The sequence below is a fragment of the Eublepharis macularius genome, chromosome 3 (genome assembly GCF_028583425.1).
Source record: "Eublepharis macularius isolate TG4126 chromosome 3, MPM_Emac_v1.0, whole genome shotgun sequence".
NCBI classification, from domain to species: domain Eukaryota; kingdom Metazoa; phylum Chordata; class Lepidosauria; order Squamata; family Eublepharidae; genus Eublepharis; species Eublepharis macularius.
The window spans coordinates 83,642,392-83,670,356 of NC_072792.1; the positions used below are offsets into that span (position 1 = coordinate 83,642,392).

The window sequence follows — 27,965 nt, forward strand, 5'->3', positions numbered from 1 at the left end:
ATTTATAAGTCCACCTGTTTCTCAAACAAATGAGGTCCAAGGCAAGTAACAAAACTGTTTAAATTAAAAAATTTCAAGCATCATAGAATTAAAAACAGCCAGCAACCTTTATAAATAAATAAATGACGCTCGTTCAAGAGCCACTGCCCTCTTATGCCATGATCAACAGCAGCCAGTCCATTTGTCATTGTCATCCTCCTCCTTGCATCTGCCTTGCCAGAAGTTCATCTTTTGCTGCTCATTCCTTGCCCCATTTCCTCAGCTGCATGGAGAGGCTTCTCTTCCCCAGGAACAGGGACGGTCATCTGGTAAACTAACCCCGCAGCTGAAGGAAGGGGGAGGGGGAGTTCTTGATTTATCTCATGCCCCTGGCAGTGTTTTTTTTTCTTTCTAAAGAGAGAAGTGTAGGAACTCAGGGTGTTCACTGCCTTGAGGGCTCTATTTGGGTGGCTAGAAATGTTTTAAATAAATGAATAAATAAATAATAAATGAACAGAAAAGCATTAAGACAAACAATAAGCATTTCTTCAAATATACCAGAAGAAGGAAACTGGCTACAGTGGTGGTTCAGCCTTTGGATGACAAAGGAATAAAAATATTCCTTAAGAAAGATGGGGAGATGGCAGAGAAATTGAATGAATTCTTTACATCTGTTGTTTTCACTGTAGAAAATATGGGGTATATGCCCATGCTGGAGCCGCTGTTTTGGAAAAGGTGCCTGAAGAATTGAGTTAAATTGAGGCGATGACAAATGGAGTTCTAGGACTACTAGGCAAACAAAAAGCCAGTAAGTCTGCCAGTCCAGATGCTACACACCCGAAGTTTCTTAAAGAACTCAAATATGACATTGTTGATCTACTAACAAATATATGAAACTCTGTGCCGAATGACTGGAAGATAGCAAATGTTGTCTCAATTTCAGAGGGGATGCAGGCAATTACAGGCCTCTTAGCCTAACATCTGTTCCAGGTAGATTTGTAGAAACTCTTATTAAAGAGAGAATTACTAAGCAAGCATGTTGAAGAACAAGGTTTGCTAGGGGAAAATCCATGTCTTCTGAAAAGGGAAGTCCTGCCTCACCAACCCCTTGAAGACCTTTGAGCAGGTTAACAAGCACGTGATAAGGGCAATCGAGTAGACATTCTATACAGGGACTTCCAAAAGGCTTTTGACAAAGTACACTACTAAAAACACCCGGGTAAGCTTTAGCAATCCTGGGATAAGAAACCTGGTCTGCTCATGGATTAAAACTTGGTTAATGTTAAGGAGCAGACAGTACGAACAAATGTACAATTCTCAAATGGAGGGAAGTGAGCAGTGGAGTCCCACAAGAATTAGTAATAGGACCGGTCCTATTCAATTTGTTAATATATGATTTGGAATTTTAGTTGAACAGTGCGATAACCAAGTTTGTAGATACCAAATTATTTCGCATGGTGAAAACCAAGGCAGATTTGTGAAGAGCTACAGAAGGATCTCTTTAAATTTGGTGAGTGGACATCTATGTGGTAAATGAAGTTCAACCTGGGTAAGTCTAAGGTGATGCATGTTGGATCAAAGTATTATAATTTTATATGCTGATGGGGTCTGAACTGGCTGCGACTGAGACTGAAAGAGATCTTGGGGTTGTTATGGAAATCTCAGTACAAATGTCAACCCACTGTGTGGCAGCAGTGAAAAATGTAAACTCTATGCTGGGAATTATTAGGAAAAGGACTGAAAATAAAATGGCCTATATTGTAACACATTTGTATAAAGCTATAGTGTGGAATATTGTGCACAGGTCTGCTCACTGCAGGACACTGCAGAAATGAAAAATGGACAAAGCAGGAAAACCAAGATAATTAAAAGCACCTTTTTATGAGGAAAGACTGGAGAGTCTGGGATTTCTCAGCCTAGTAAAAAGATGTCTATGGGCAGACAAGATTGAGGTTTATAAAATTAAACATGGGGGGTGGAGAAAGTAGATAGTGGGAGCCTTTTCTCCTTCTCTCATAATACTAGAATTTGGGAGCACCCAATGAAATTGTTGGGCAATACGTTCAAAACTAGAGATGGGTACGGTCTGCATTGCGATCGAAAAAAAACCACGATAATGGCGATCGCGCGATCATGACCCGGCGGATCGTGATTGGCCACGGCCAACGATCCAGCGATCGGGAGAGGCCTGGATCGTTGCATTCGGGCTCAGATCAGGGATCCAGACACTCAGGCGCCATCAATCTATTCCCCTGGCAATGGAGCCAGGGGAAAGCTTGAGCTCTGTTTGCCCTCCTTCTGTCGCCCCGGAAACCCGAATGGAAGCCCAGCTTTCCTTGATCAGCAGGGCTTCCTTCCAACCACGGAGCAGCAAAGCAGTCACAAATTGGGAGAAGACACCCAGGGGAGGGAGGGGGAAGGGGGCGGGAAAGAATTCAGGGGAGTATTAATGCCATAGAGTTCACCCTCCAAAGCTACTATTTTCTCCAGGGGATGGATCTCTGTCATTTGGAGATCACTGGTAGTTCTGAGAGATCTCCAGGTCCCACCTGGAGGTTGACAACACTACTGCATGAACTGCTTTCTTTCTATAGGAAAAAGGTATGGCGACTCCTGTCTTTTCTCCTGCAGGGGACAAAGAAAGCTTCAGGAAAACTTTGATCAGAGTAACAGCTGGAAAGTAATGGGTTAACCTCCCCACTTCTCATTTGCTGAACAACAGCAGCCTCCTGATGCTGCTTTGCATTACAATGAAAATAGTTATAATTGTTTAATCAAGACATTTTAAAAAGTTCATGAAACACTGCTTTATAAACATCTTAAGTAGGGGAGCGAGGGGGAAGGGGGTGTTCTGTAGCCATGGGCACTCCAATCTCATCCCTGCAAACCCTGATAGGCAGCTCTGACGGCCAAACACAGACGGCCAAACACAAACACAGATGCCGCTGGCATCACCCACCGTTCCTGTATCGCTGGGAACAGTGGGGCGCCCCTCCGCTTTTGCCTCCACGATCCACAATCCACGATCCATGGCTCGGGAACGGGAGATGATCAGCGCGGATCGTTAATTTGGGATCGTTGTCGGCGCCAATCCACAATCCGCTGGATCGTTAAAATTTTTTGGATCGTGCCCATCTCTATTCAAAACACACAAAAGGAAATTCTTTATTTTATGGGTAATTACACTGGAATTCACTGTCGGAGAAGGTAGTGATGGCTCCAAGCATAGATAGCTTTAAGAGGGGGTTAGATTAATAGAGGAGAGAGCCATCAATGGCCAGTCACGGTGTTTGAAGGATGCCTCCATATCCAGAAGCAGCAAAACTCTGAACATCCTTGTTGGGAAGCAGCAGCAGGGGACAGACTTGGCCTCTATGCCCTGTTTGCCCCTCAGGCCAATCCTTTTTGGCTGCTGGGAGAAACAGGATGCTGGACTAGATAAACCAGCAGGGCTCTTCTTGTGTTCTTATGTTTGTACATACATGATGAAGCAAACATACAGCTGTCACAGAGCCTCACAGTGGAATGGATCATCCCTCAAGTACGTGGGTCACAGGTTGTGAAGGACTTAACTGGTAAGTACAAGCGCCTGGGGCTGACTCCAGAACAAATAAGCAACTGATAATAGTGATCATAACATGTGCTCTCTTTGGCAAGATCCTGCTAATAAACAGGGTCATATTCTGTACCAGCTGTCATTTCTGAATTGTCTTCAAGGGGTACCCTGTGTAAAGTGTGTTACAACAATCAAGCCTCATGGTTACTGTTATTCGCTGTGGAGAGGGACAGGGTTTAGCAGCATGCCCTTTTTACTCTTAAAAACATCATTTTACAGTTTCAAATAAATAAGAACCCAGAACTCCTGCTGCTAAACTTGGGAATGGAGGGAATTCCAGCCCATCATAGGACGTTGATTTTTTATATGACTGCAGCAGCTAGACTTTTGTATGCGCAGAAATGGAAAGTACAAGAAGTACCAACTATTGAAGATTGGATCTACAAATTGCTGTATATGGCTGAAATGGACAAGATGACAAGAAAACTGAGAGATCTGGACTCAGGGCAGTTCAACACAGACTGGGAGAAGCTGAAACAATACCTGGAGAAGAAATGGGAGGTGGGAGGAAAACTGTGGCAGTTTGAGAACTACTGAAATATAATAAAAGTATAAAAGAGAGGGGTGACTTTACCGGGGGAGGAAGAGAAATGTGAATTTATAAGCAGTTAGATTAATTGATTGAGATATATATAGATATGTATAGGTCAACTGATAGAGAATAATTAATGATAAGGTTTAAACATGAGGATTGACTAACTAACAATATTTTCTTTCTTTGACAAGATTTATATGCACCAAACTGAATGTATAGAAGAGTTAAATTGATTGAGTATCTGAGGAGTTATATAGAATTACCATAAAAAGTTGAAATGAGTAATATATAGAGAACAAATCAAATTGTTTGATTTAAATGTGGGAAATTTTTATGGTTTATGATATATAGGTTTATATAGAATTATTCAAAACTGGAAAATGGGATAAATTGTTTATCTAAAGACGTATAGTTTGGGTGTATAATAATTAAAGGAGTTAATGATGTACTGCTTAATATAATGGAGAATGTATATCTGTTTTAGACAGAGGAATTTAATAGAAGTAAGGGAAAAGGGACAGAGGGTGGGAAAGCTGTTGGAAGTCAACAAAAGGGGGGGAAAGGGAGGGGGTTAGAAACGAAAAATTAGGGGAAAATTGATTGTAATGTAAAAATAAAAATGTTCTAACCCAATAAAAAATTTTTCAAAAAAAAAAAAAAAAAACATCATTCCTCCCCTGCTTGCTTTACGCATGAGTTCTGCAGATCTGTAACACTCCCCTCCTAAAAAACCCAAGTCTGCTACTGTTGCATCTAGTTTGGTCTTTAGTCTATAAAATAGGTTAGACAAATTTTGATTCTTAACTGTGATAAACATTGAACATCTGTATATCTTTTAACATCACATCCTGCTTGTTTGCTGCTCATAATCACCTGGAGATAAGCAGCCAGGCAAGGAATACAAATAGTTTCTCATGGCTAAGCCAACTTCAATCTCATATTTTCAAAAGGACTTTCAGAAGTAATTGTGATAAATGCATCTGGCGCTCCAAGAAAAACGGGCAGATATTCCACTGTATATCTCCAAAGTCCTGAGGATACCTAAAGCAGCTCAATAGACCCTGGCAGTTATCCTGAACTAGCTAAACTAGCTCTTTGCCATAAAAGGCGCCAGTATTGCTTCTTTGTACTTGTTAATTTCACTACCCAGACTGAGTCCCCGTGTCCCATCTTCTGCAACTGCTGCCATGCATATGTGCAGTGTGTGTGGTTGAGCCCTTCTGGTTATTTATTTATTTAATTCAATGTATAGGCTGCCCTCCCCACAAGCAGGCTCCAGGTGGGTTACAACAATATCAAGCATTATAAAAAAAACATAAAATATAGCATAAAATTACATTAAAACAACAATCTACAATGTAAAATACCAGATAAATACAACCAGTTGAAGGCATCTGCTAACACATCTAAATAAGATGGCTGTAGAAAAGCTCAGCAATGCAGTCAGAGCAAGGGAGGCCAGGAAGGACAGAGTGACTCAGCCATTGGCCCAGCATCTCCATTTTACAGGCCCAGTGGAACTGCAGTAAGTCCCAGAGGGCCCAGATCTCCACTGGGAGAGTGTTCCACCAGGCCAGTGCCAGAGCTGAAAAAGCTCTGGTCCTGGTTGAGGCCAGGCAAATGTCCTCCAGGCCGGGGACAACCAGATTATCAGAGGAGAATAAATCCCTCCAAGGGACCTATTGGGAGAGATGGTCTCAAAGGTATGTTGGTCCCAGTCTGTTAACGGCTTTAAAGGTCACAACCAAAACCTTGAACCTGATCTGGAATGCAACTGGGAGCCAATGCAGCTGAAACAGCACCCAGTATATATGTGCCCTAAGCAGTGTCCCTGTAAGAACACGTGCCACAGTATTCTGGACCAGCTGCAATTTCCGAGTGAGGCTCAAGAGCAGCCCTGCATAGAGTGAGTTACAGTAGTCCAGCCTGGAGATGACCACTGCATGGACCACTGTAGCTAAGTTATGAGAGGAGAGGTGGAGGCAAGCTGCTTGGCATGACAAAGATGGAAAAATGCAGACTTGACAACCTCCATAGAAAGTATGGCATCCAGGATCATGCCCAAGCTCCTCACCGCTGGCATAGGCATTAATAGCGCTCCATCAGGTGCAAGACCTTCATCTTCGTAGGATTTAATTTCAGCCAACTCTGTTTTAACCATGCAGCTGCAGCGTCCAAGCCCCTAGCCAGGCCATCTGACAATCCAGCCCAGAACTTTAGACAATCTGGGCAAAGGGGGTGCATATAGTTATTAAACAACATTGGCCCCCTAAGGGATATCATATACCAGAGGGTAACACGGTGACATCTGCTCCCCAAGTGCTACCCTCTGTGACTGACCATGGAGAAACGAGACTAGCCACTGCAAGGTAGTCTGACACATCCCCACATTGGTGAGGCAGTGGGTCAGATCATAATCGACTGTGTCAAACGCTGTTGTTAAATCTAACAGCAGCGCTGCCCTGCCCCGGTCCAGATGTTGACAAAGGTCATCCATAAGGGCAACTAATGCCGCCTCCGTTCCATGATCAGGGTGGAAGCCAGATTGAAATGGATCCAGGACAGAGGAGACCTCCAGGAATGCCTGGAGCTATTCAGCTACTACTCTTTCTGTTACCTTACCCAGAAACGGAAGATTCAGAACTGGGTGGTAATTAGCTAGATCCATAGGATCCAGAGATGGTCTCTTCAAGAGAGAGGTCTCACCACTGTCTCTTTTAATACTCCTGGAAAGGTCCCAGAACTCAGGAACAAGTTGATAATATCAACCAGGGGAACCCGTATACCATCATTGCCAGTTTTCACCCGCCATGACGGGCATAGATCCAAGGGGCAAGTGGTGAACTTCACAGCATACAGGTTCCTGTCCATCTCATCCTAGAAGAGTTGGCTGAACTGGTCGAATACCAAACTTGAAGGCGACCAAGGGACCTCAAGTTCACATGCTGTATCAATTGAGGCCGGCAGGTCCCAGTGGAGTTTTAAGATTGTATCCACAAAATAACTACCAAAAACGTCATAGCTAATCACCAAATCAATACGTTTCTGAGTTCCCTGCAAAAGAGATGTTAAAGATCCAATCCTAAACAACTGAGCCAGGTGACAGCTAGTGGACACAATGGAAGCCACATAGAACTCTTAGTGGCTTTCACTGCCATCTCATAGGCTTTCATAAATGTTCTGTTTTTGCCACTTCATTGTGATGTACTTCCTCTCTTTGCTTTCAAGAATAATTACTGAAACCAAAAGGTGATGAATTATAATTTCAAAACTCCAGAGCATAATGACATGAAACTACTGCTTCCCAAAAGCAGCACAGGTGCTTCCTTGCTTTGGTGTGGGGAGTGGGACTGTAGTTCCTTGTTCATTTTCTTTACAAGACACTCCCTTCCATTGGTCCTAAGCACTCACTTCCATCTGTGGACTTGTCATGAGGTTTAATGTCAGTCTTGTATGTTATGTAGAATATATGTAATGTTTATAGGTTTGAGTTTATTTGGTTAGCACTGGCAGGCCTGAAATATGCACTTCCTGTAACACTAAGCAGACTTTTTGTGTGTGTTTGCACTGTTCTAAGATATGGTTAGCAATAGCATTCTTGAGAAGTGATAGAGCTAGATACCGTCCAGATCTGAAGTAACATCTTATGAATAGGTTTGTCAGTATACATCCAAGGAAACAGAATACAGTAAATAGCACCTTGCCTTTAGCACCTATATTAATTCTTAAATTTCATTTTGTATGCTCAGAGGAACATTATGAAATAGACAAGGTGGCAGAAACATGGTTTTTCATCCCTGCACTCTATGGCTGATTCCACACACATTGGATAATGCACTTTCAATGCACTTTATCGTTTGAGGTGGATTTTTTGTTCCGCACACAAAAAAATTCCATTCCAAATGATCTATAAAGAGGATTGGAAGTGCATTATCCAATGTGTGTGGAATCACTCTATATAAGCTCCCTGTGGTTTGTGATGTAAGAACTACTCAGATCTGGATTCAGTGCGAGTGCTTTTTCCTGCAAATTCTCGGGTAAAAAGACTTAGAACTTGAGTTTATATGAGGCTGGTGTAGGACTGATCACTTATCAAAGGTTTCTAGTAATCATTCTCTTAATCATACAAAAGGCAAAGAGTATGGCTAAGGCAGATAACAGGGTTAACATACCTGTAACTTATGTTCATCGAGTTCTTCTGTGCTGACACACATGGGGACTGCGCAGGCGCAGGCCAGCTGCCGGAGAATTTTCTAGAGCTTCCATGGCTCCGAAGGGGCCGTTTGTCGCGCGCCTCAGCGACCGTTTTCCCGCCCAAACGGTCACGTGATCCTCCAGCGACCAACGGCCCCTTCCCTCAGTTCTCCCTTGCCGCCGCTTGACCAACACACGTCAGCCATAACACCTTAAAAACACCAATATCCGTTACAGCCATCACAGTATTGTGCATTGGAGTTCACAGCGGGGTAGGAGGGAGGGTTGTGTGTCAGCACAGAAGAACTCGATGAACATAAGTTACAGGTATGTTAACCCTGTTTTCATCTTCGTTCTTCTGTGCCTCCACACATGGGAGTGTACCAAGCTTCACACAATAAGGAAGGCGGGGGTGAAGTCCAACACAATTTTATTGAACAAACAAGAACAACAATAAATAGATATGCATATATACATCTATGCAAAAAACTGTGTAAGGACACATAAATACTCAATATTTACATATATACACACCCCCAGGTACATATATACACACTTTCACTCAAGGGTACCCAGCAGGTACGCCAAGAAAGTCATTCCAAAACTCCCTCAGGAAAAAAGGGAGTGTAAGACAGCCTTGGCCACAGATACATCCTGCTCCGCATTGACATCAATGGCGTAATGCCTGACAAAGGTGTCTGCAGAGGACCATGTGGCTGCTTTACAAATGTTAACCAGGGGCACCCCCCTGAGGAGTGCCGAAGAGGATGCTTGGGACCGCGTGGAGTGGGCTCTGACATGAAGCGGGCAAGCCACCCCTGCCAGGGAATAGGCCTTGCTAATGGCCGCCACAATCCACCTAGACAGGGTCTGTGAGGAAGCCCTGTTACCCTTGTCCTTGGCCCCAAAACATACAAACAGGTGAGGACAGGTGCGGAATTCCTTTGTCCTATCCAGGTAATAGGCTAGGGCCCTCTTCAAGTCTAGGGAATGAAGGGCCTTTTCCCCCTTAGAGGAAGGTTGAGGAAAGAATGCAGGCAGTGAGATATCCTGCGAGAGATGGAAGGCGCGAAAGGCACCACAGAGGTGGCCGCTGCCATATGCCCTAGTAAGCACTGGATAGTGCGCACAGACTGGAATCGGTTCCTTTTAAACATGGACACCAGACCCTTTAGGGACCGAGCCCTCTCCAAGGGAAGCAGAGCCTTACCCTCCACAGAGTCTAACAGTGCACCAATGTAGGACACTTTGCAGCTGGGCACCAGCTTGGATTTCTCCAAGTTCACCAGAAGCCCCAGGCGTTGGCAAGTGCTAAGTACCAAGCCAATGTGCTGCACTAGCCTAGACTCCGATTCAGCCACGATGAGCCAGTCATCGAGGTACGGAAAGATGGTACAGCCTTCTTCCCGTAGGAAGGAAACCACCGGGGCCACACATTTCGTGAACACTCGTGGGGCAGTGGACAGGCCAAAGGGGAGCACCTTATACCGGAAAACCCTTTGCCGGTAAACAAAGCTCAGGTATTTCCTGTGCTCCTTCCGTATGCCCACGTGAAAGTATGCGTCTTTTAAGTCAAGAACCGCAAACCAATCCCCCTGTTTCAGCAAGGCGATCACAGCCGCCAACGTTACCATTTTGAATTTGGCCACCTTGAGGAAGGCATTAAGGCCCCTCAGATCCAAGATGGGACGTAAGCCCCCATCCTTCTTAGGGACCAGGAAGAACCTAGAGAAGAATCCCTTTACAGAGTCCTCATAGGGCAATTCTTCCACAGCACCCTTGGCCAAGAGCGACACGATCTCCGCATCCAGCTCGGCCATAGTGTTATTGACAGCTGTCAGGGGTGAACTGCATCTAGGCAGCTCAACAAACTCCAGCCCGTATCCCAGTTCAACAATCGTTAAGACCCATGAGTCAGATGTTATTGACTCCCACTCAGAGAGGAGTGGACTCAGTCTGTCCGAAAAGTTCGGGGATACGGCTGGCGCGACCCGTCAGTACTGCCTCCCGGCGCCCTGCTGATCTTTCTGCTGGGCCGGTTGCTGTGCCGGACGACGCTTGAAGGGCCGACGCCTCCTCTGCTGTTGTGCGGGAGGGTAAGGCCGCTGCTGGTAGGCAGGATACTGTTGGTAGCCCGGCCGCTGCTGCTGGTATCTGCCCTGGTAGTGGTAAGGGCCGGACCGGGGAGCGTACCGTGGCCTGGAGGAGGGCTTGTCCGCAGGAGCCAGCCCCAAGGACCGCGCCGTCTGCCTGTCCTCTTTTTTCTTTTTCAGGGTCTCGTCGGTCGATTTGGAGAACAGCGAGTCCCCTTCAAAGGGCATGCTCTCCACCCTGGAACGCACCTCCTGGGACAGGGCCGTAGACCGCAACCAGGAGTGGCGCCTGAGGACCACCGCCGAAGCCATTCCCCGAGCAGCAGTGTCGGCAGCGTGGCTCCCAGCATTCATTTGTTGTTTAGACAGCCGGACAGCCTCTGTCTGCAACAGGGAGACGACAGCCCTCTGCTCAGGTGGGAGGTCTTGAGTGTAGGATGCCAACTTCTCCCAGAGGTACTGTTGGTACCCTGGCATGATGGTCTGGTAGTTGGCAATCCTCAGACCCAGCGAAGCCACAATGTACTGGCGCCTGCCCATGGCATCAAGCTTCTTGCCCTCTTTATCGGCAGGCACCGAGGAGTGACCCGATCGTCGGGGGTTGAACTCCTCTGTGACCAAGGAGGAAGGTGGAGGGTGCTTCACCAACGCCGGCCAGGTGCCCTGCTTGATCTTGTAAAGCTGCTCGATGCGCTTGGATGTTGGAGGTTGATCACAGGGCACCTGCCACACCTTCTCCACAATCTCCTCAATACCCTCGAGCATGGGGAAGCCAACGGACGCCGGATTATCCCCATAGATACGCTTGAGGAGCTTGTCCTTGGTCTGGGGGGCTGCTGAAGAGATATCCATCTCGAGAGCCTTGGCCATCCTTGCCATCTGGTCGGCGTAGATGCGGAGGTCCTCGAATGGCGAGTCCGCAGATGGCACTAGCTCCTCAGCTGGCGACGGTTCGGACCAGGACTCCGACTGGTAGCCGCCAAAGCTCTCCACATCCTCCTCATCGGAACCGAGCTGGGATTCCGGAACCTGGAGTGGAGGGGGAGCCCACGCCGACCTCGATGTCGAAGGCCTCGGTTCCGACACGGAGAAGCCCGCAGGTGCCCCCTCCCATTGGCAACGGTATGGCGAGGGGAGGTAGGAAGCCTGCCGATGCCGGGACGCAGTGGACCGGACAGATCGGACACTGTCCCCGGAACCATGCCGCTCACGACCGACCGGAGGTGGAGACGGACGGACAGGCGACGGACGGCTCCGACGAGGAGACGGGCTCGGTTCCAGCCTCGGCGACCGAAGGGCAGGCGATGGTCGGCTCCGACGGCGCGGGCTCGGCTCCGGCCCCGACGAGAATTCTGCGGGCACCGTCTCGAAGGCCATCGGATCCGGCACCGGCACGGAGATGCCTTCTGGCTCAGGGGAGCCCAGATGAGGGGAAGGCGTGTGAGGAAGCACGATGACCTCCTCCTGAGGAGCGGGACGCGGCTACCGATGATGCTTGGTCTTCTTCTTCTTCTTCTTCGCTGGTTCCGAAGAAGACCTCGGAACCGACGCGCTCCTCGCCTTCGAAGGGGACCTCGGCTTCGACCTCTTAGGCTTCATCGGAACCGATCCCGACGTCGGTTCCGACCGGGGACTCGGTACCAGGATCCTCGGTTCCGACGTAGGTCTCGGATCCGACCTGGTAGATGACGCGCTACGGGGCGGCCGCACCGGTCCCTGCGCCGGAGAGGCCGCTCTCGACGCCGAGGTACTCGGGGGACGCGGTTTCGACCCCGACCTCGCGGAGGCCACTGAGCCAGCTCTTGAATGCCGTTCGGCAGAGGGGCTAGGGCCGGCCTTGGGGGAGGGCAACGGAGCGCCTCCGGACATGACCTTCTGCCACAGGGAGGAGTTCAGTCGGGCCTTGCGCTCCTGCCGGGCCTTGCTGGTGAAGCCCTGGCAAATCTTACAGGCCGACACGTTATGGGTCTCCCCCAAACAAAACAGGCACAGTTCATGGCCATCGGTCTTGGCCATTTTCGTGTGGCATTGGAGGCAATGCTTGAAGAGAGCCTTTGAGGCCATCTTCAGGGGCACGCGAAAGGAAGGTCAAAAACAGTCCGAGTCAAATTACCGAGTCCACAACAAAGTCCAAAACGAGATCTGAAGAATAGTCGAAGTCACGAAGTCCGAAGTCAAAAGCCAAGCAATCAGTCAGAATAAAGCACGAAGCACAAAAAAGCACAGAGCAACGAAGCTCACGTTCTCTCCAAGCGGCGGCAAGAAGAGAACTGAGGGAAGGGGCCGTTGGTCGCTGGAGGATCACGTGACCGTTTGGGCGGGAAAACGGTCGCTGAGGCGCGCGACAAACGGCCCCTTCGGAGCCATGGAAGCTCTAGAAAATTCTCCGGCGGCTGGCCTGCGCCTGCGCAGTCCCCATGTGTGGAGGCACAGAAGAACGAAGATGAACTTTTATTTTTAGGGAAAAGAAAGTGTAGCTATTTTAAGACAAATTAATACCAGAATAATTTCTAGTACAATCTTGCCAAAGTAGTATATTTTGAGTTACACCCACCATCCTGTGTCAGAATTCCATAATTCTGCAGAATTCAGCATAATTTTATCTTCAAATATATAAAGCAGCAGCCTAAAAATCCAATGGCTAATGAAAATATTTGGTCTCAATAACACAAAAAACAAAAAATTACATTTACTCAGAGATTATGTGACACATATGTGAGACGTTCTCAGGATGGGTTCACGCCAAAAGTCCTGTTTTACTGATGGGAGGGGGAAGGAGTAAATGTGTGCGTTAAGAGGGAGGTTTTTCCCACGTTGCCATTCCTGTCAACCTATTCTTACTGCTTAGCTGCTTCCCTTGCTTCTGAGTAATTCTACGGACATATCTGTGGAAATGATCTGATTCCTGAATAAAACCTTCTAACCAAGAGCCTGGATTCTTGCTATGATGGTACAGGGGCTATCTGCCATAGCCTGTCATCCATAGCCTGACACTTTCAAAATACCAAATGTTTAATGTACCAGTGTAATGTACCTAAATCTGCTCAGTTTTTCAAGGATTAATCATTTGACTGGCACTGAACTTTAAATTTTTTTTTTGAGATCTGGCAATAAAAATACATGCAGCCCAATTCTGTTCATGTTTGTTTATAGTTCCGCGGCATTCAACACATTTTACTCTCCCATAAGCAGACATGCAGCCTTATTTTTAACATCTTATATCAACATTCCTAGGCATAATTCAGATGTACAGTCCATTAACATTACCTGGAAGCTAGTCTCTCTGAGTTCAACATACCTTACACCCAAGTATGTGTGTATAATAACGCAATCACACTTATTTCATAAATGACACAGTGCTTTATTAGACTTTTAATAAGTGCATCTTAAGATGTAAACAAGATATTCTGCTAAAAGATATGTCAGATAATGAAGATAAAAGAGTTTTGCTAATCTTTTATATCCCAGTTGTAAATATCTGTGCATGTAACTCTTTTCACGCACAGATTACTATAATGCAGCCATACGTGCTTTGTGATGCTGCGATGACAGAGCTGCAGGTACTCTTTTCCTCACATTCTGTTGATGTAAGATTGAGCTGTCAATCACTATTAAATACTGCAGACTGAGGTAACTTAATTTTCCTAAATTGGGAAGTATGTCTTAAGGGCAATGCCTTCATATAAAATTATGTGATGCTGGCTACTGATTCCAGGATCACAGGAACATTTGCTTGCAGGAATTCATGCCCTGTATGAGAAAAATAGGTACTTTGGCCTGTAGATATTTTCAGTGCAATCCTAAGCAGAGTAACTCCAGTCTAAACCAATTGAGTCTGTATCAGACTGCACTGTTTGTGACCTAATGGCAGAACAACATAATTTTAAAATATGTTTATTTTTCCATTCTCTTGTCGTGTTTGGTCTATCAAATATTATATACAAGCACTATGAAATATCCTACTTTGCAACCCTAAAACCATGACAATCAAACATACTACTCTGAGGGAATATTTTGCATCCTTGAGAAAATCCACAGCATCTGATATGGAATCCATGCATGCTGAGAGTGTTCTTTCAGTTCACATGAGGGACTGGCTTGGGCCTCACCATCAGAATATAGGCCCTAGAACAAACTAGCACTCTCTTGCTATTCCACTTTGCAGAAGAATGTCTGTATGATGGACAAGCCATCCTTTAGGGCATCTTATCTGCCATTCTATTGAAGAACCTCTAAAAATCTTCCAAGGAAGTCTCTGCAACAGTCTAGAAGTTGCTCTTCACTGACAATTTATATATATATTTCATATTCTCTTCCTTCTAACAAATACGTTTCTTTTAAGCCCCCTTGAATGGTGGTTTTGGTGCTTTTGTGCAAGCATGTATATTCTTAAGAGCGGGGGGGGGGGATTCACAGACTTAGAATGCTTAAGCTTTGCCTTTAGGAAGCTTTCAGCCACTATACTGAATAATAATATTTTGCCATCATATATACTTTGTGCAGAAACTTCATACCACTTCCTCTAGTGCATAAATATTATACTATTTAATAGTTGTTACAATGTGCTGTGTTTGATAGTTTGTTCTTAAAGGCTTTGGCGTAACTTAATGTAGCTTGTTCAGCTTGCTACAGGATAATCGCTACAGCAAAAACATTCACAACACAGTTCATAGTTCGATTTTCCCATCTGACCGTGCAGGTACCTATAATGGATTTAAGAAAAAAAAACAGGTAGTCAGGTTTTCTTTTCATTCTTGAATGGGAAACCCATCAAGACCACAAACAGAACATATTCCCAGCTAAACAGAAATGCACTGGTATGTAGCACTGGAAGCATGAGCACACTTAGCAGGAAATAAATTCCTTTGTGGGCTTACATCTGATTAAACATGTTCAGGCAAAAATTCAAAAAAGTAATGGGAAATAGTTTAACAATGTACGAAGCATACGTCTGACCATGGGCCTATTGCTAATTTACATATGAGCAACATGATTCTCTATGCAGAACACACGATCTCTATGCCTCTTCATTACAGCACTTGAGTTGAATCCAGTGATCCATCAGTAGAAGGGAATGATGGGTGAGGATTTTTTATGATTTCCACTCCTACCAGCAGCCATGTCCAGCCCTGGGGAAACTGGTTCCTAGGGTCAGCTTCCCTAAGTCCATTATTGTTCCAAACCACTCTCTGCTCAATAAAGGCCTGTTTCTGCTTAACTCAGGGCCAAATCAGTTGTGCGTCCATGTTTGGAGCTCCCAATGTTTTTTTTAAAAAAAAAACTATTCAGGCACATGGGGGAACTGTGACATAAGGGAAAAGGTTAAGCCTTTCCCCCTGTACATTTTCCCTGACCTGAAATAACCCCAGGGAGCTCTCTCTTTTGTGGGGCTCTCAGGAAAATGGCATGCCCCTCTCTGCATGCCACAGCTGATCTAAATCGAGCCCCTTCATGCCAGAAAATTTTAAAAAATTACGTTTAAAAAAATGCTGGGAGCTCTGAACATGGAGCTCCCTGTGCCCATCTGCTGTGGCTCACAGGAACCAGAAAGTGCACTTCCCTACTGCTTGGGGCTGCTGTTTTCACACAGCACAGAAGACAGAGTCCGCTTCCTGCACCAAAGCCAAAGGCATGAAAGTACTCTCCATATCTGTTGGGAGCTTTGCCTCCAATCCAGGCTTCAACTATCACTAAGCAGCATAGCAAAATCTAAATACTGTAAGTCATGGCAGAACACTGAATATTGCTTCCTTAGACCATGCAACTTAGCCCAAATTACATGATACACTTTCCCAACAGCAGCTGGGGGGAATATTTTAGAAGTCTGCAGGGCCCAGTTTAGGTTGTGATTAATGTCTCCCCTACTCTGACATACTATTTCCTAGCTGAAATTGCTCCTGAGAGTGGAGTTAGTTGCCCCATTTTGGAGCTCCACATGCTGTACTCATTAAAAATGTATTGTGTAGTTGGCCCCTACAGAGCACAAATACTAAATTCATTGCAATAAATCAAAATCCTGACTCCTATTTGATGGCAAAGTAGATGTTGCAGTGTTTGTACACCGACTCACATAAGGAAAAATAATCTATCTGGTCTCAACCAGCTGGTCTTTTTCATTTTTGCACGAATGGATTTGGAATGGAAATGCTGAGACACAGAACAGAGTTTAACACTCAGCAATTTCTGCCCTAATAAGATCACTCTATTTTTTCATGAGAATAATCTCTAATCTCTCATTGGTACTTACAACTACACAGTTTTGATCCCGAGAGTGCATGGAACTTGAATATCATTCAGATGAAGTCAAGAGGCTAGAGTGACTCCACATCTGTTGAATGTATCTACAGAAACAGTCCTGACACTGTCAAATCCCTTTTTCTCTACATTTAGCAGAGTGTTCAGTGCTATGCTTCTTTTTCTTCTGCCAAGGCTGCAATCTTATGTATATGTACTTGGGAGTAAGCCTTGTTGAACACAGTGAGCCTTACTTCTGTTTAGGATCAGATTGCACAGCTATCACCTCGGAATACAGCCCCCTCCCATAAAGCTCAAATGTCAGAACAAAATTGTTCTGCACATATTTCACAAGGGATATCTGTTTAACAAATAATTATTCATTTGTTTTATTTGGATGGAGGAGGAAACTAGGTCAATATTAATGTAAGTATTTATCAGCCACAGAACCTGTGAGCATTTATGACTTATCACCTACAAAACTCTTTAATCTTTATCATCAGCAAATTATTTGGTAACTATTTTAGCGTTTTCTGACAATGAAATGTTTTTTTCTTTTCCTTGGCGTGCCTCCAAAATGGAAAGAAATGTTGCTTACTGTTAAGGCCAGGTTGGCAACTGAGAATGAAATGGGCTGACCAATCTCCTTTTGCTTTCCAGGTATACCAAACAGATGAACAAATACATTACTGTTTTAATAATAGTAACAATTGCGCGTATATATTGCACTTTAGACAGATTAGTGCCCCACTCAGAGTGGTGAACAAAGTAAGTGTCATTATTATCTGCACAGCTAGGAAGCTGGGGCTGAGAAGAATAGCTTACCCGAGGCCACCTACTGAGCTCATGGCAGTAGTGAGATTCAAACTAGCAGAGTGCTGATTTGCAACCCAACCACTTAACCACTGTGCTACAGCACACTTTTTCTAATGATTGCCTAATATGCAGATTTTACAAATGGGCTTTCTCAGTATGTGTATAAAGCAATGAAACCTTCATTGAACAGGCCAATATGCACATTCATAAAAAATAGTAAGCTAAAGTACAACATTTTCTGCTTTAAGAAGTATACTGCTAATAATTCATTCTGCCCTGCTTTAGCTTCAAATCAGTCCCTTTGTAACTAAGAGACAGACGGACTGCAAATGATAAGGTACAAGCTGTTACTGCCTGTAAATCAGGGCTGTAAAATGAAAACAAAAATCCATGTGAAAAGGGACTCATTTGTTTTGCAGAACAGGCAGCTCCACAGCCATTTAACAACATTTCTGGCACTGACAGTAAGGGCCAAAACAATATGATTATATGCAATTGCATGTAACATTCCCCCTCGTGTATTTTTTCTTTGCCAATAGCCATCATGAGAAGCTGCTACCTCAAATGGAGGACCAGTGGGAGAAGGGACTGCTTAACCCTTTCTCTAACAGCCTTTCTCGGCTCAAACTCAACCCCCTCCTCCCAAGTTGTGTTTCTACTTTTGGCAAAAAAGATAAACAGACCTTTATCATTTCCCACCTTTCAGATGGGAAAGCAGTAGGCAGTTAAACATTTGCTTCCCATTTAGCTTTCTTTCATAGCTGTTTTTCATTTAAACAAAAAGTGTTGGGGGAAAATTATTTACAACTGTGTTTGGACCTAATTATTTTAATTCCTGACAATACAAATTATTTTAACTATCAAGTCAAACACTTTTTTAATCATTATATATAGTCTTTCATATTAATAACGAGAGAAAATGTGCTACTTTCCCCCATGAAACCATTTACCTAGCTTCTGTGGGGGCAGCACTTACCATCAGTTGTTGTGTCCCAAAAACATGAGCTTGCTGTGTGTAAACCAGCGCCACATTTCTGCATTACTGCACATGTTACTGGAGGATGGGGAAAAAAATCAGTGCGCGTTAAGTCACTTACTCATGGGATGTTTGTCCTGGCTTGGATGCTGGGAGGTGAGCTTCCCCGCTGCTTCTCCACAGCACTGGGGTGCTTGCCTGCAGTTCCCAGGTTTACCCTGTCTTTCCTGCAATCTTTCCCAAACCTGCTTTGCTGCAATGTTTTAGAAAAGATCCACATCTTCTTGGTCCTGCTCCAGTCCCCCTCTATGGCCATTTCCCCCTGCCACTAGAGGGCTTTGGGGGGGGGGGAAATCAGCAACTGACATATCATTTTAACAATCTGCCTATTAGGGTCTCTGAATTCCCAGATTTCATTCCATTAAAACTCTAAGTTTCTAACCCCTTTATTGTGGAGATATACCTTGCCCTTCATATGTGTGCAAGAAAAGGGCCTAGGGACTTTTTTGTACAAAATATGCAACCTGGAAATTTAGAGAACACAATGATATGTCAATTGCCAACTTAAAAAAACCTTTTAAAATGGCCCCTACACAGGAGACTGGGGGAGAGAAAATGCAAGGAACCCGCCCAGTAGAAATTACCTTAATAAAGCAAGAGATAAATTACTCAGACCAGCTCACTTTTTATATCATTGAACAGGCTCAATGGGAATGAAAGAGCAAAAAAAAAGTTTCATTTATTCTATGGCAAAATATGTGTAATGCATCTAACTGCTAAATCTCTTAGATTTCCTCTTGAAAACGCATAAAAGCTCTTATATTGAATAAGTTCATGGGTCCATCAGTGTCATTACAGTCTACTCAGACTAGCAGTGGCTCTCCAAGGTCTCGTGTTGAGGTCTTTCACACCATCCACTACCTCTTAACTAGAGATACCAGGGACTGAACCTGAGACCTTTTGTGTGCCAAACAGATGTACTACCAATTAATCCTGCTCTCTCAGGGAATATGAAGTACTGACCATCTTAAAAAAGTGGACTGTTCTTTTCAGAAAACCTGAGACTAGGTTTATGCAGAATCTACTTTTTAAAAATATTTCTTCATTTATATCCCAACTTGTCCTTAATGTGGACCCAAAATGGCTTACATCATTCTCTTTGCTTCCATTTTTTCCTCGTAACAATCTTATAAGGTAAGGTTCAGCTGAGAATACGTGAGTGGTTCAAGGTCACCCAGAAAGCTTCCACGGTAAAGAATCAAACCTGGGTAGCGCAGATCCTAGTCTGTCACACTGGCCACTATGCCACATGGGCTCTCTTTACTAAAAACGTGTAATTTTTCTAGGGCAGGATAATTAGTGGTGTTTGGGTAAAATGATCTCTCTGATAGTAGCCAACTACCTTCTAAATAAGTATAGCTTTATTGCTCCTCGAAGACAAACCAGCCAAGTATGAGGTATGGCAAAGGTACATTGTGGGGCCTGCTGTGCTTAAAACAAATACAATGTTTTAAAAAGAAACTGTCAAGAAAATTACACTTCCAAGAACTGAATCTTATTCACTTGACAATCTAGCACCTGCATTTTCTAGAACTGTTCTTTTCCACGGTATGGTGCCTCCCTGAGAAAAGGTAGGAAGCCCTGAATGAAATTCACAAGTTGCCCCCTCCCCCATTCTCTAGAAGTCGCATCCCTACCACTGCAAAGGGCTATAAAATTTATTTATATAATTCTGTGATCATTGTGAGTCAGGTTTATGCAGGCATAGGCACAACAATCAGGAAAGTGCTTGACAATCTTGTGCCTTCTTTGGTTCAGATTACAAACTGTACCAACATTCCTTCTTAATTGCAATGAGCGGAGAGAACTAAGTCTATGTACCCTTGAGCATTTTTGGGTTCATCATTCCTCTCCCTGTCCTCTCCAGAACTCTAAACATGCAGCACTTTCTCTTTGCTTTCAAAAGGGGAAATGCCCTTAATTCTGGGCTCATCCAATGCAGAACTTCCCCAAGAGAAGGGTTATCAATGGAGAAAGGGGATGAGAGTGACACATGATACACAATAAATGATACTTAATCAAACTCCCCTTGGCCAGTGAAATTTCTGTACAAGGCTTTCTCTTCTCTGCACTGTGACAAAATGACATGCAAAATGACATGCACATCCTGTTCTACATAAACCCTAACCTTTTGTTACTCCTTTAAGTCCATAAGGAAATTTTCATTGTTATTCTCATTTAGGACCTTCACAAAGCAGAGAAACCCAGTTAAATCTAAGCACTTTATTTATTTAGGGAATTTATGCAACCCTACTCGAGTGTCCTGCTCAAAGGAAGGGACAGAACTTTCTTCTTTGGCAGCAGCAGATCTGCCCCTTTCCCTCAACAAAACTAGACAGGATCTAGACTTCCTCTCAGCTCAGTTTCAGGCGGCCTTTGAGCTGGACTCCCCAAGTCTCTTTGGCTCACTGCCAGGATTCAAGAATGAGTGCTGCTCACCTTGGGGCCAGGGCTTTTTCGGATACTGACTTTACCCATGATATAAAGGATGAGTTAAAGCAATTAGTGATGCATATTCCACTTGGCTGGAAATTTTCTTCAGCCAGTAGTGTATGTAGCAGATTTGGAAGCAGCTATGACTCTTGGGATGTGGCAAGAAACTATGACTTAGCTCACAAAGTGTGTGTGTGTTTGGGAGGAGCAGGGACAGATAGGCAACGGCGTAATTAAAAGAGATATTCTACCTGGGGTCATAACATGATGGATCTGGAAAGAGTAAAGAAAACAGTGCAGAGCTAGAGAGCAGATTGCCCTCCTCAGTAGGAATACTATCACAAAGAGACCTAGTATAAAGATCCAGGCAGAGGGCACAGAGGCCCTTGACTAAGATACCACTGGAACAGTAATTAAGAAGGTAGGCGACAAGACCCCTGGCACCCCACCCCCCAGTAATTTGAGTTCTGTGCTTCCCAGTTAGGGTTAGCAAAACTTATGCTTTCATTACATCCTTCCTTGCTATATGTGTCTGTCTGAAGAAGTACATACCTACAATTTAAATAGGTTTTACATGTCCCCAGTAGCCCCATCACTTGAAGCAAGTTCCCTTGATTTGTAGAACTTACTAAGTAATAATCTGTAATTATTTTTACAAGTGCTGAAAATCACTCACTATGTCTATGCAGAACTAAAATTTGAGCCCCAGGGTTGGATCCAACCAGCTTTCCTGCTGATGAACACGAAAAGAGAGGTCCCTTTTGACTACTCAAAAATACTATGTTGGGTATTATGGAACCTGTATGTATAAAAGCCGGGGTGGGGGGGGGAGAGTAGGCAGGGAAATTGGGCAAGATTCAGTGAAAAAGCAGGCTTGAACCAATCCCAATCTTTTAGATCTGAGCTCTACATTACTCTTATTACAATAAAAGTCCGTAAGAGAACAGATCAAGACAGCCTTCAGTGTTCTTGGCCAGAGGGAAAAATGTATGGAACATTGTCTATCACCTGTAGGGTATCTCCTCCCTCCAGAAGCCAACCTTAAAACCATTTAGATTTAGCGAGAAACAACATAAATCTGAATATACATGCTTATACTTACCAATGTATTTATATGTTTTCCCCAGCTTTACCAGATGTGTTAGAGATTGTTCTACTATAGCAGCAGTCCAGTGATTTACTTTGTCATGATTGTAATCTGCCTTGCCCAGTACACCTTCTATGCACTGAATATGGAAAAAATAATAAAAAGCTAATTAATCCATTTATACTTTGAATTCATGCCCACAATGTCTGCAAAGCAGCTCAAATGTCACAGATGGTTTCTAATTTGTCCCTTATCCCAAGTTGCAGCTCTTAAAACTTAGAACCCCAATTCACTGGGGTAAGTCTTAGAAAAGTGTATGTATGCACCACCCACCTCAATGGGAAAAAAATAGCAGAAACAGAATGTACAAGAAAATCTAGCAAGAATGTAGTTGAGTCGAAGTGCGACTAAAATATTCCACTGTGTGTGTTATCCTGTTAATGCTATAGTTCTGAGTTTTTGTCACATGATGAAATTTGGGAAGGGCAATCTTTAGGTGTTGTTATGTTGGGTGGCTGCTCTGCCAGGGCTAATGCCAGAGTGACACAATCACAATCCTATACTCAGCCAACAAAAATAGTTGCAGAAACAAATGTTAATGTAGCAACAGCACAGAGACATGCCTACAGCATCACTGGAGCTGTAGTTCATGAGCATCTAGGTTTAATCCCTGATCTCTCTCTGAGCTGTCGTTTTGCTCTATTCTTTCCATTCTATCCAGCTGTGCTGGAGCCCTACGTTCATTACAATTATTGCTACGTATCTGGAATGTTTCATTATCAAATCTTTTCTCCTCTAACCTTCCACTTCATTAGATCCAGCTACTGGGCTGATCATCAAAACAGCATTAGCTGAGGGAGAAGAAAAGGGAGTGTGTGTGGTGTCCGCATCAAATTGGAAATGCTACTCCTGAATGCAAGCTTGATTTTTAAAAACGGATGAATTGTTGGTTTTTCCTGCACTTGCCAGTCATTACACAGTTTGAATATTCAGAATTTGACAATATATCACAATGATCCTGCAGGACATTTTGGGCTGCAATTCAACATAAAGTTTGGCTGCTTAAATCCTATTGTCTTCAATGAGATTTATACAGCCCACTTATGCAGGATTACAGAATCACTCTCTATTACAAATTATGTGTTCACCTGAGCAGAATGCAACAAAACATGAGCATAATATTTACTGCTATTTAGATTAGAGATAATTGAATCCAGTTGTCTTGACCATTTACAAGATCTTTGATATCTAATATTCAGAACTTTGCATAAATATATTGAACAACTCTTTCAAGGATGCCCATATTTCCCTAATGTTATTACAGAAATAGAGAAGAAACAGCACTAATCAAAAAAGCATATTAAAATGTACAACTTACATCCTTAATGATATTGTGGGCTTCTTCAGTGTTGAAAGTAACCTGTAACAACATCGAAAAACAGCATGTCATACTGTTTTGGGAAGAAAAATGAATCATAGCAAAAAAATTCCTGGAAAAACTCTCATACAATTCTCCCAAATGCAGTTAATATGTCTATCATCTTCATCCATTTTGATTCTTTCACCTGCTCAAGAAATTGATGCACATCACATAAAAAATGTTAATAATAATATTTGACAACATTCGATTTATATACCGCTCTTCAGGATGACTTTAACACCCACTCAGAGCAGTTTACAAAGTATGTTATTATTATCCCCACAACAACAAGCACCCTGTGAGGTGGGTGAGGCTGAAAGAGCTCCTTCAAGTGGAGGAGTGGGGAATCAAACCTGGTTCTCCAGATTAGAGTTCTGCATTCTTAATCACTACACCAAACTGGCTCTGTTTCTCAAACATGCTGTCTTTTTTTAAAAAAGGATCTACCTACCCTGATCCAGCCAATCTGGTTTTGTGGATCCATGTCATGGTAACCTCAAAATATGACTACTGTAATACACTCTACATGAGTCTGCCCTTAAAGTCAACTTGGAAACTCTGACTTGTACAGAATGTTGCAATTGAGTTAAATATCCAGAGCTACGCTGAGCATGGTATTCCACCCATTCTGCAGTCATTCCACTGGTTACCATTCAGTAACCATTCAGTGCAAGATATTGGGTACCTACAAATCCCATAATGGCCTTGGATCCACATACCTGCAGGATCAACTCTGCCGCTATGCTCCACTACATCAGCTTTGCTCATTTCAGCAAAGCTTTCTGAGGGTGCTACCCTACAACTAAGATCAGCAACTGCCCATACAGTTGTGGCTGTCATCTTATGGAACAGCTTGCCTGAGGTGAGAAAGGCTCCCTCTCTTCTATCATTCCAAAGAATGTGAAAAACAGAAATAGTCCGGAAACTATTTTGATAAAGGGATTAGAATTACGTTTTTTAAAAAAAACAGTCCAAGAGAAAGGTTTTACAAAATAACAGGCTTTCGGTCTATTCCACTGTTTATTGTATGTATCATGCTGCCTTTACTGCACATCTACCTTTTAATTCACTCTCTACATTATCACATATTATGCTTTAGATAATTTTCTATTTACATTGTCCTAGTCCTATTGCATTGTTTATTGGATGTATTATGTTTGAAATTTTTAATATTCTGTAATCAGCAAGAAAACTGAAAGATAAATGAAGTAAATAAGTAAGATTTCATGCCATGAGCTTTTGAGACTCAACGCTTTGACTCTTGAAAGCTTATACCTTGGAAATCTAGTTGGTCTTTAAGGTGCTATTGGACCCAGATCTTGCTCTTTGACAGCAGACCAACATGGCTACCCACCTGAAACTATAAATAAATAAGCAACCATCCACATGATCTGTATATATGTCCTTATTTGTGGGATTTGGAGTAGGCCCAATATGAGCCAGTAGCAGGTAGATGGGGATCTCAACTAAAAAGTCGTAAGAAAAGCCAGGGGATGAGAACCAATGGAGAGTCTGAAGAGCTCTGCTTCCTGATCAGTGTGAACAACAATCATCGCTCTCTGCAGAAATACACATCGTCCTTCTGTGCAGCGTTTAATACAAGAGCTCTGGGAACGGACTTGGTCTCACATCAGTTCGGAGGTGGGAGCTCGGAGCTGAAGCAGCGCGTGTCCTGAAGAATCTGCCTTGATCTGTCACTTCATCCAGGCCTGTGTCCTCGAGATTTGGCTCGGCTGCTTTTACCATAGAGCCTCGCCTTCCTCTTGACAGGGCATTTCGCCTGCTTTTCAAGCGGGCGGCTGTATGAAATGCAGGCAGGCAGGAGCGGCTTTCGCCCATCGACAGACTATCTAAACACAGAACGGGCTGGCGGAGGGCTCTCTTCGTTTACTCATCCTGCAACCAAGAAAACGCCAGCCGCACAGAAAGTCGCCTTGAAGAGCAATATCAATCCGCCCTGGGGCTGACATTGAGGCGAGCGTGGGGCGGGAGGGGACAGGGACCAGGGGGGAAATTCCTGGGCAGCGCTGAGTGAGAAGAAAGGGCAAATTACCTCATCGTTGTGCGGGTGAAACTCCTCCATGTCCACGGAAGCTGCTAAGGTAGCACCGTCCTTATTCTTGGCGTTGGCGGCCCAGAAGCCTGTATTGAGTTTAGTTCAGCAGCCCCGCCTTCTCTCAGTGGGAGGGACGGCAGCTTTTTCTGTAGCTCCTCCTGCCGGCTGAAAGGGGTAACTGCTTTGCTAAACCGCTGGGAATGCTTGTGGGTGTGGCATCACTCCTTACCGGAATTCGTCTTCTGTGCTAAACCTAAATTCATCCGACCTAATAATAATCTGAGTGTGTGCAGACTGGTTTACTCAGCCTATCCGCGCACACACACATATACATAGAGGGCGCGAATATGTGTATATATGAAAATTTAAATTGCTTCCTGTTTAATCAGCGGCACCAGTTTAATAAATCGAAAGATTTTTAATCTATTAATTTAACAAACTAAACATCACTTCCCTGGTTTTTCAGAACTAAGCTGTGAAAGCATAAAACTGCCAGCTTCTATTCTAATGAAAATCTTTGTGGGAAGAAGATGCATGTGTGCCAGGTCCATGCTTTGAAAAGGTCAGGAGAAAAGTAGTATTAGTGCTTCTATGATAATTCTACAAGATGGATTTTTTTCCTGACTACATGTGATCTGCATTAGCTGCACATTGGCTCTCCTGGATGTGGTCAAAATGGCAGTTGTGCTGACTTACCACCACCACTCCTTTGTTATTTTTCTTCACATATGTCCTATAGTGCCATAATGACTTGATTAAAGTTTGAAAGAAGTAGCAATAGAGCATTATAATACTGCAGTGCTATAGTGATAGTTGATTAAAAACACCTGAACAAGCCTCTCAGTAGTGCAGCAGGAAAAAATTCTGATAGTAGGAAAATGGCTCTGATGTAGTAGGGTGGGAAAATGTGCACCATTTCTTCCAGATGACATGCTTTACTCCAAAAAGATAAGGCCAAAGCAGGTTTGATAAAAAGCATGTTGAGAAGCGGGAAGACCTGGAAAGAGAATGATTCCAACATGATGTCCTGTGGAAGCTAAAAAAAAAAATACTCTCCAGCCAAACCCTCCACATGGAAGCAGCCCAAGGTTGCCTTTTATGGACTACACTAAAAATGTGACTGAGTACTCCTACAAAATTATGAAAGACAACTCTAGTCTTAGTTATTGGCCTTCCTATTTTGTTGGCTAGAATTTTTGTCTATGTATGCTTCTGCTCCCCTAGAATACTAGCCTTATGCATTGGCTTTTTTCAGGCTCTAACAAAGTTATCATATTTATATGAACCATCAATTATCTCCTTCAAAGCAACTGTCATACAGTCCATATATCATTTGTTAATTATTGTTTTGCATTTTTTGCTAATTCCATTAAACATAAGAATCTTATGCCTGTAATGTTTTATGGAAAATAAAAACAAAATGTAAATAATGAAAAAAGAAGCACCTGTGTGTTTACAAATACAAATTTCCCTTTATATGTTAGCAAGTTCACCTTATGGACACAGCAATCTTGCTTGTTGAGTAAGGTGTAAAGAATTCCAGAGGCTTCTTAAAGCAGAAGGTGGAGAATTCTGTACAATTCTAGTAAAGGTGTAAGTTCAGGAAGCCGTAGCTTGCTTACCGGATTGTGAACTGGACTCTTGAATCTGGGAGGCAGGAATTGTTGCAGGCTCCCTAATCAAGAGAAATCAGAGTCAGTATTTTATATTAGTCTCCTTAAAGTCCAACATTTCTCTCATATGTTGACTTCTAATAGAAGGAATTACTGTCGCCCACACATCTTGAAAAATCTTTTTAAGAAGCAAGTTTAGTCATGTAGGATGTCGTGTTCACTGAGCTAAACACAAGAGTGGCATTTTTAGATTTTGCAAATTCACTAATAACCTATTGATATTGACTTTATCATGTAAAATAGTTGGGAGAATACTGAACAGAAAATGCAGTGAACTGTTGGTCTAAACAAAAAATGAAGGACAACAATTCATGTGTAGCAGGGCAGCATGTCTAATCTGGCTATCAAGGCTATCTTTAGATCAGCATCAAAAAGCTACCATACATTGTGGGTTGATAAACACAGTAGCTTGCTTTGTACATGCTCCTTAGTGCTCTCTCAACCACACAGAAGAAGAAAATCCCTAAAGTGAAAATGCTACTGTACTCCAAGACAGAGGATTGTCAAGTCCTGCCCTCAGCAGTTTGGTAGAGCTCTGTGCAGCAGTAGTTTCCCCTCACAAAAAACACATGGGACAGCTGCAAAAATAGTCCCACAGATGCAACTCAACAGCGTACGGCCCTCCAAAGTTGGTAACGCCTAGAGACCATAAACTCCAACGTTTCCTCTCCTATTAACCTTATGTTCATCGCACAAGCCCTCCGACCCGAATCTTTCCGCGTCTGTTTTCAGTGTGTGCAGATGCGCCGTTTCTCTTTCCGGAAGGAGCTTGCTCTGCCGCTCTCGGTCGCGG

At 43.6% G+C, this 27,965-nt stretch overlaps 1 protein-coding gene across 1 annotated transcript; it reads right to left on the reverse strand.

Annotated features, from left to right (window-relative positions):
- Positions 1 to 13,563: 13,563 nt before the first annotated feature.
- DYNLT3 (dynein light chain Tctex-type 3) lies at positions 13,564 to 25,641 on the reverse strand. The gene is made up of 5 exons (XM_054973101.1): positions 25,497 to 25,641; positions 23,402 to 23,443; positions 22,039 to 22,162; positions 18,444 to 18,521; positions 13,564 to 15,120 (listed from the first exon to the last, which is right to left on the reverse strand). The coding sequence occupies exons 1-5, from the start codon at positions 25,524 to 25,526 to the stop codon at positions 15,044 to 15,046; spliced, it is 351 nt and encodes a 116-aa protein (XP_054829076.1). The 5' UTR covers positions 25,527 to 25,641; the 3' UTR covers positions 13,564 to 15,043.
- Positions 25,642 to 27,965: the final 2,324 nt, after the last annotated feature.

Excerpts from the sequence above, each read along its gene's own strand:
- DYNLT3 (XM_054973101.1), bottom strand. The coding sequence starts at position 25,526 with ATGGAGGAGTTTCACCCGCACAACGATGAG. Across the intron at positions 23,444-25,496 it reads TTCACCCGCACAACGATGAG|GTTACTTTCAACACTGAAGA; the intron begins GTAATTTGCCCT and ends ATGTTGTTACAG. Across the intron at positions 15,121-18,443 it reads TTGGGACACAACAACTGATG|GTACCTGCACGGTCAGATGG; the intron begins GTAAGTGCTGCC and ends AATCCATTATAG.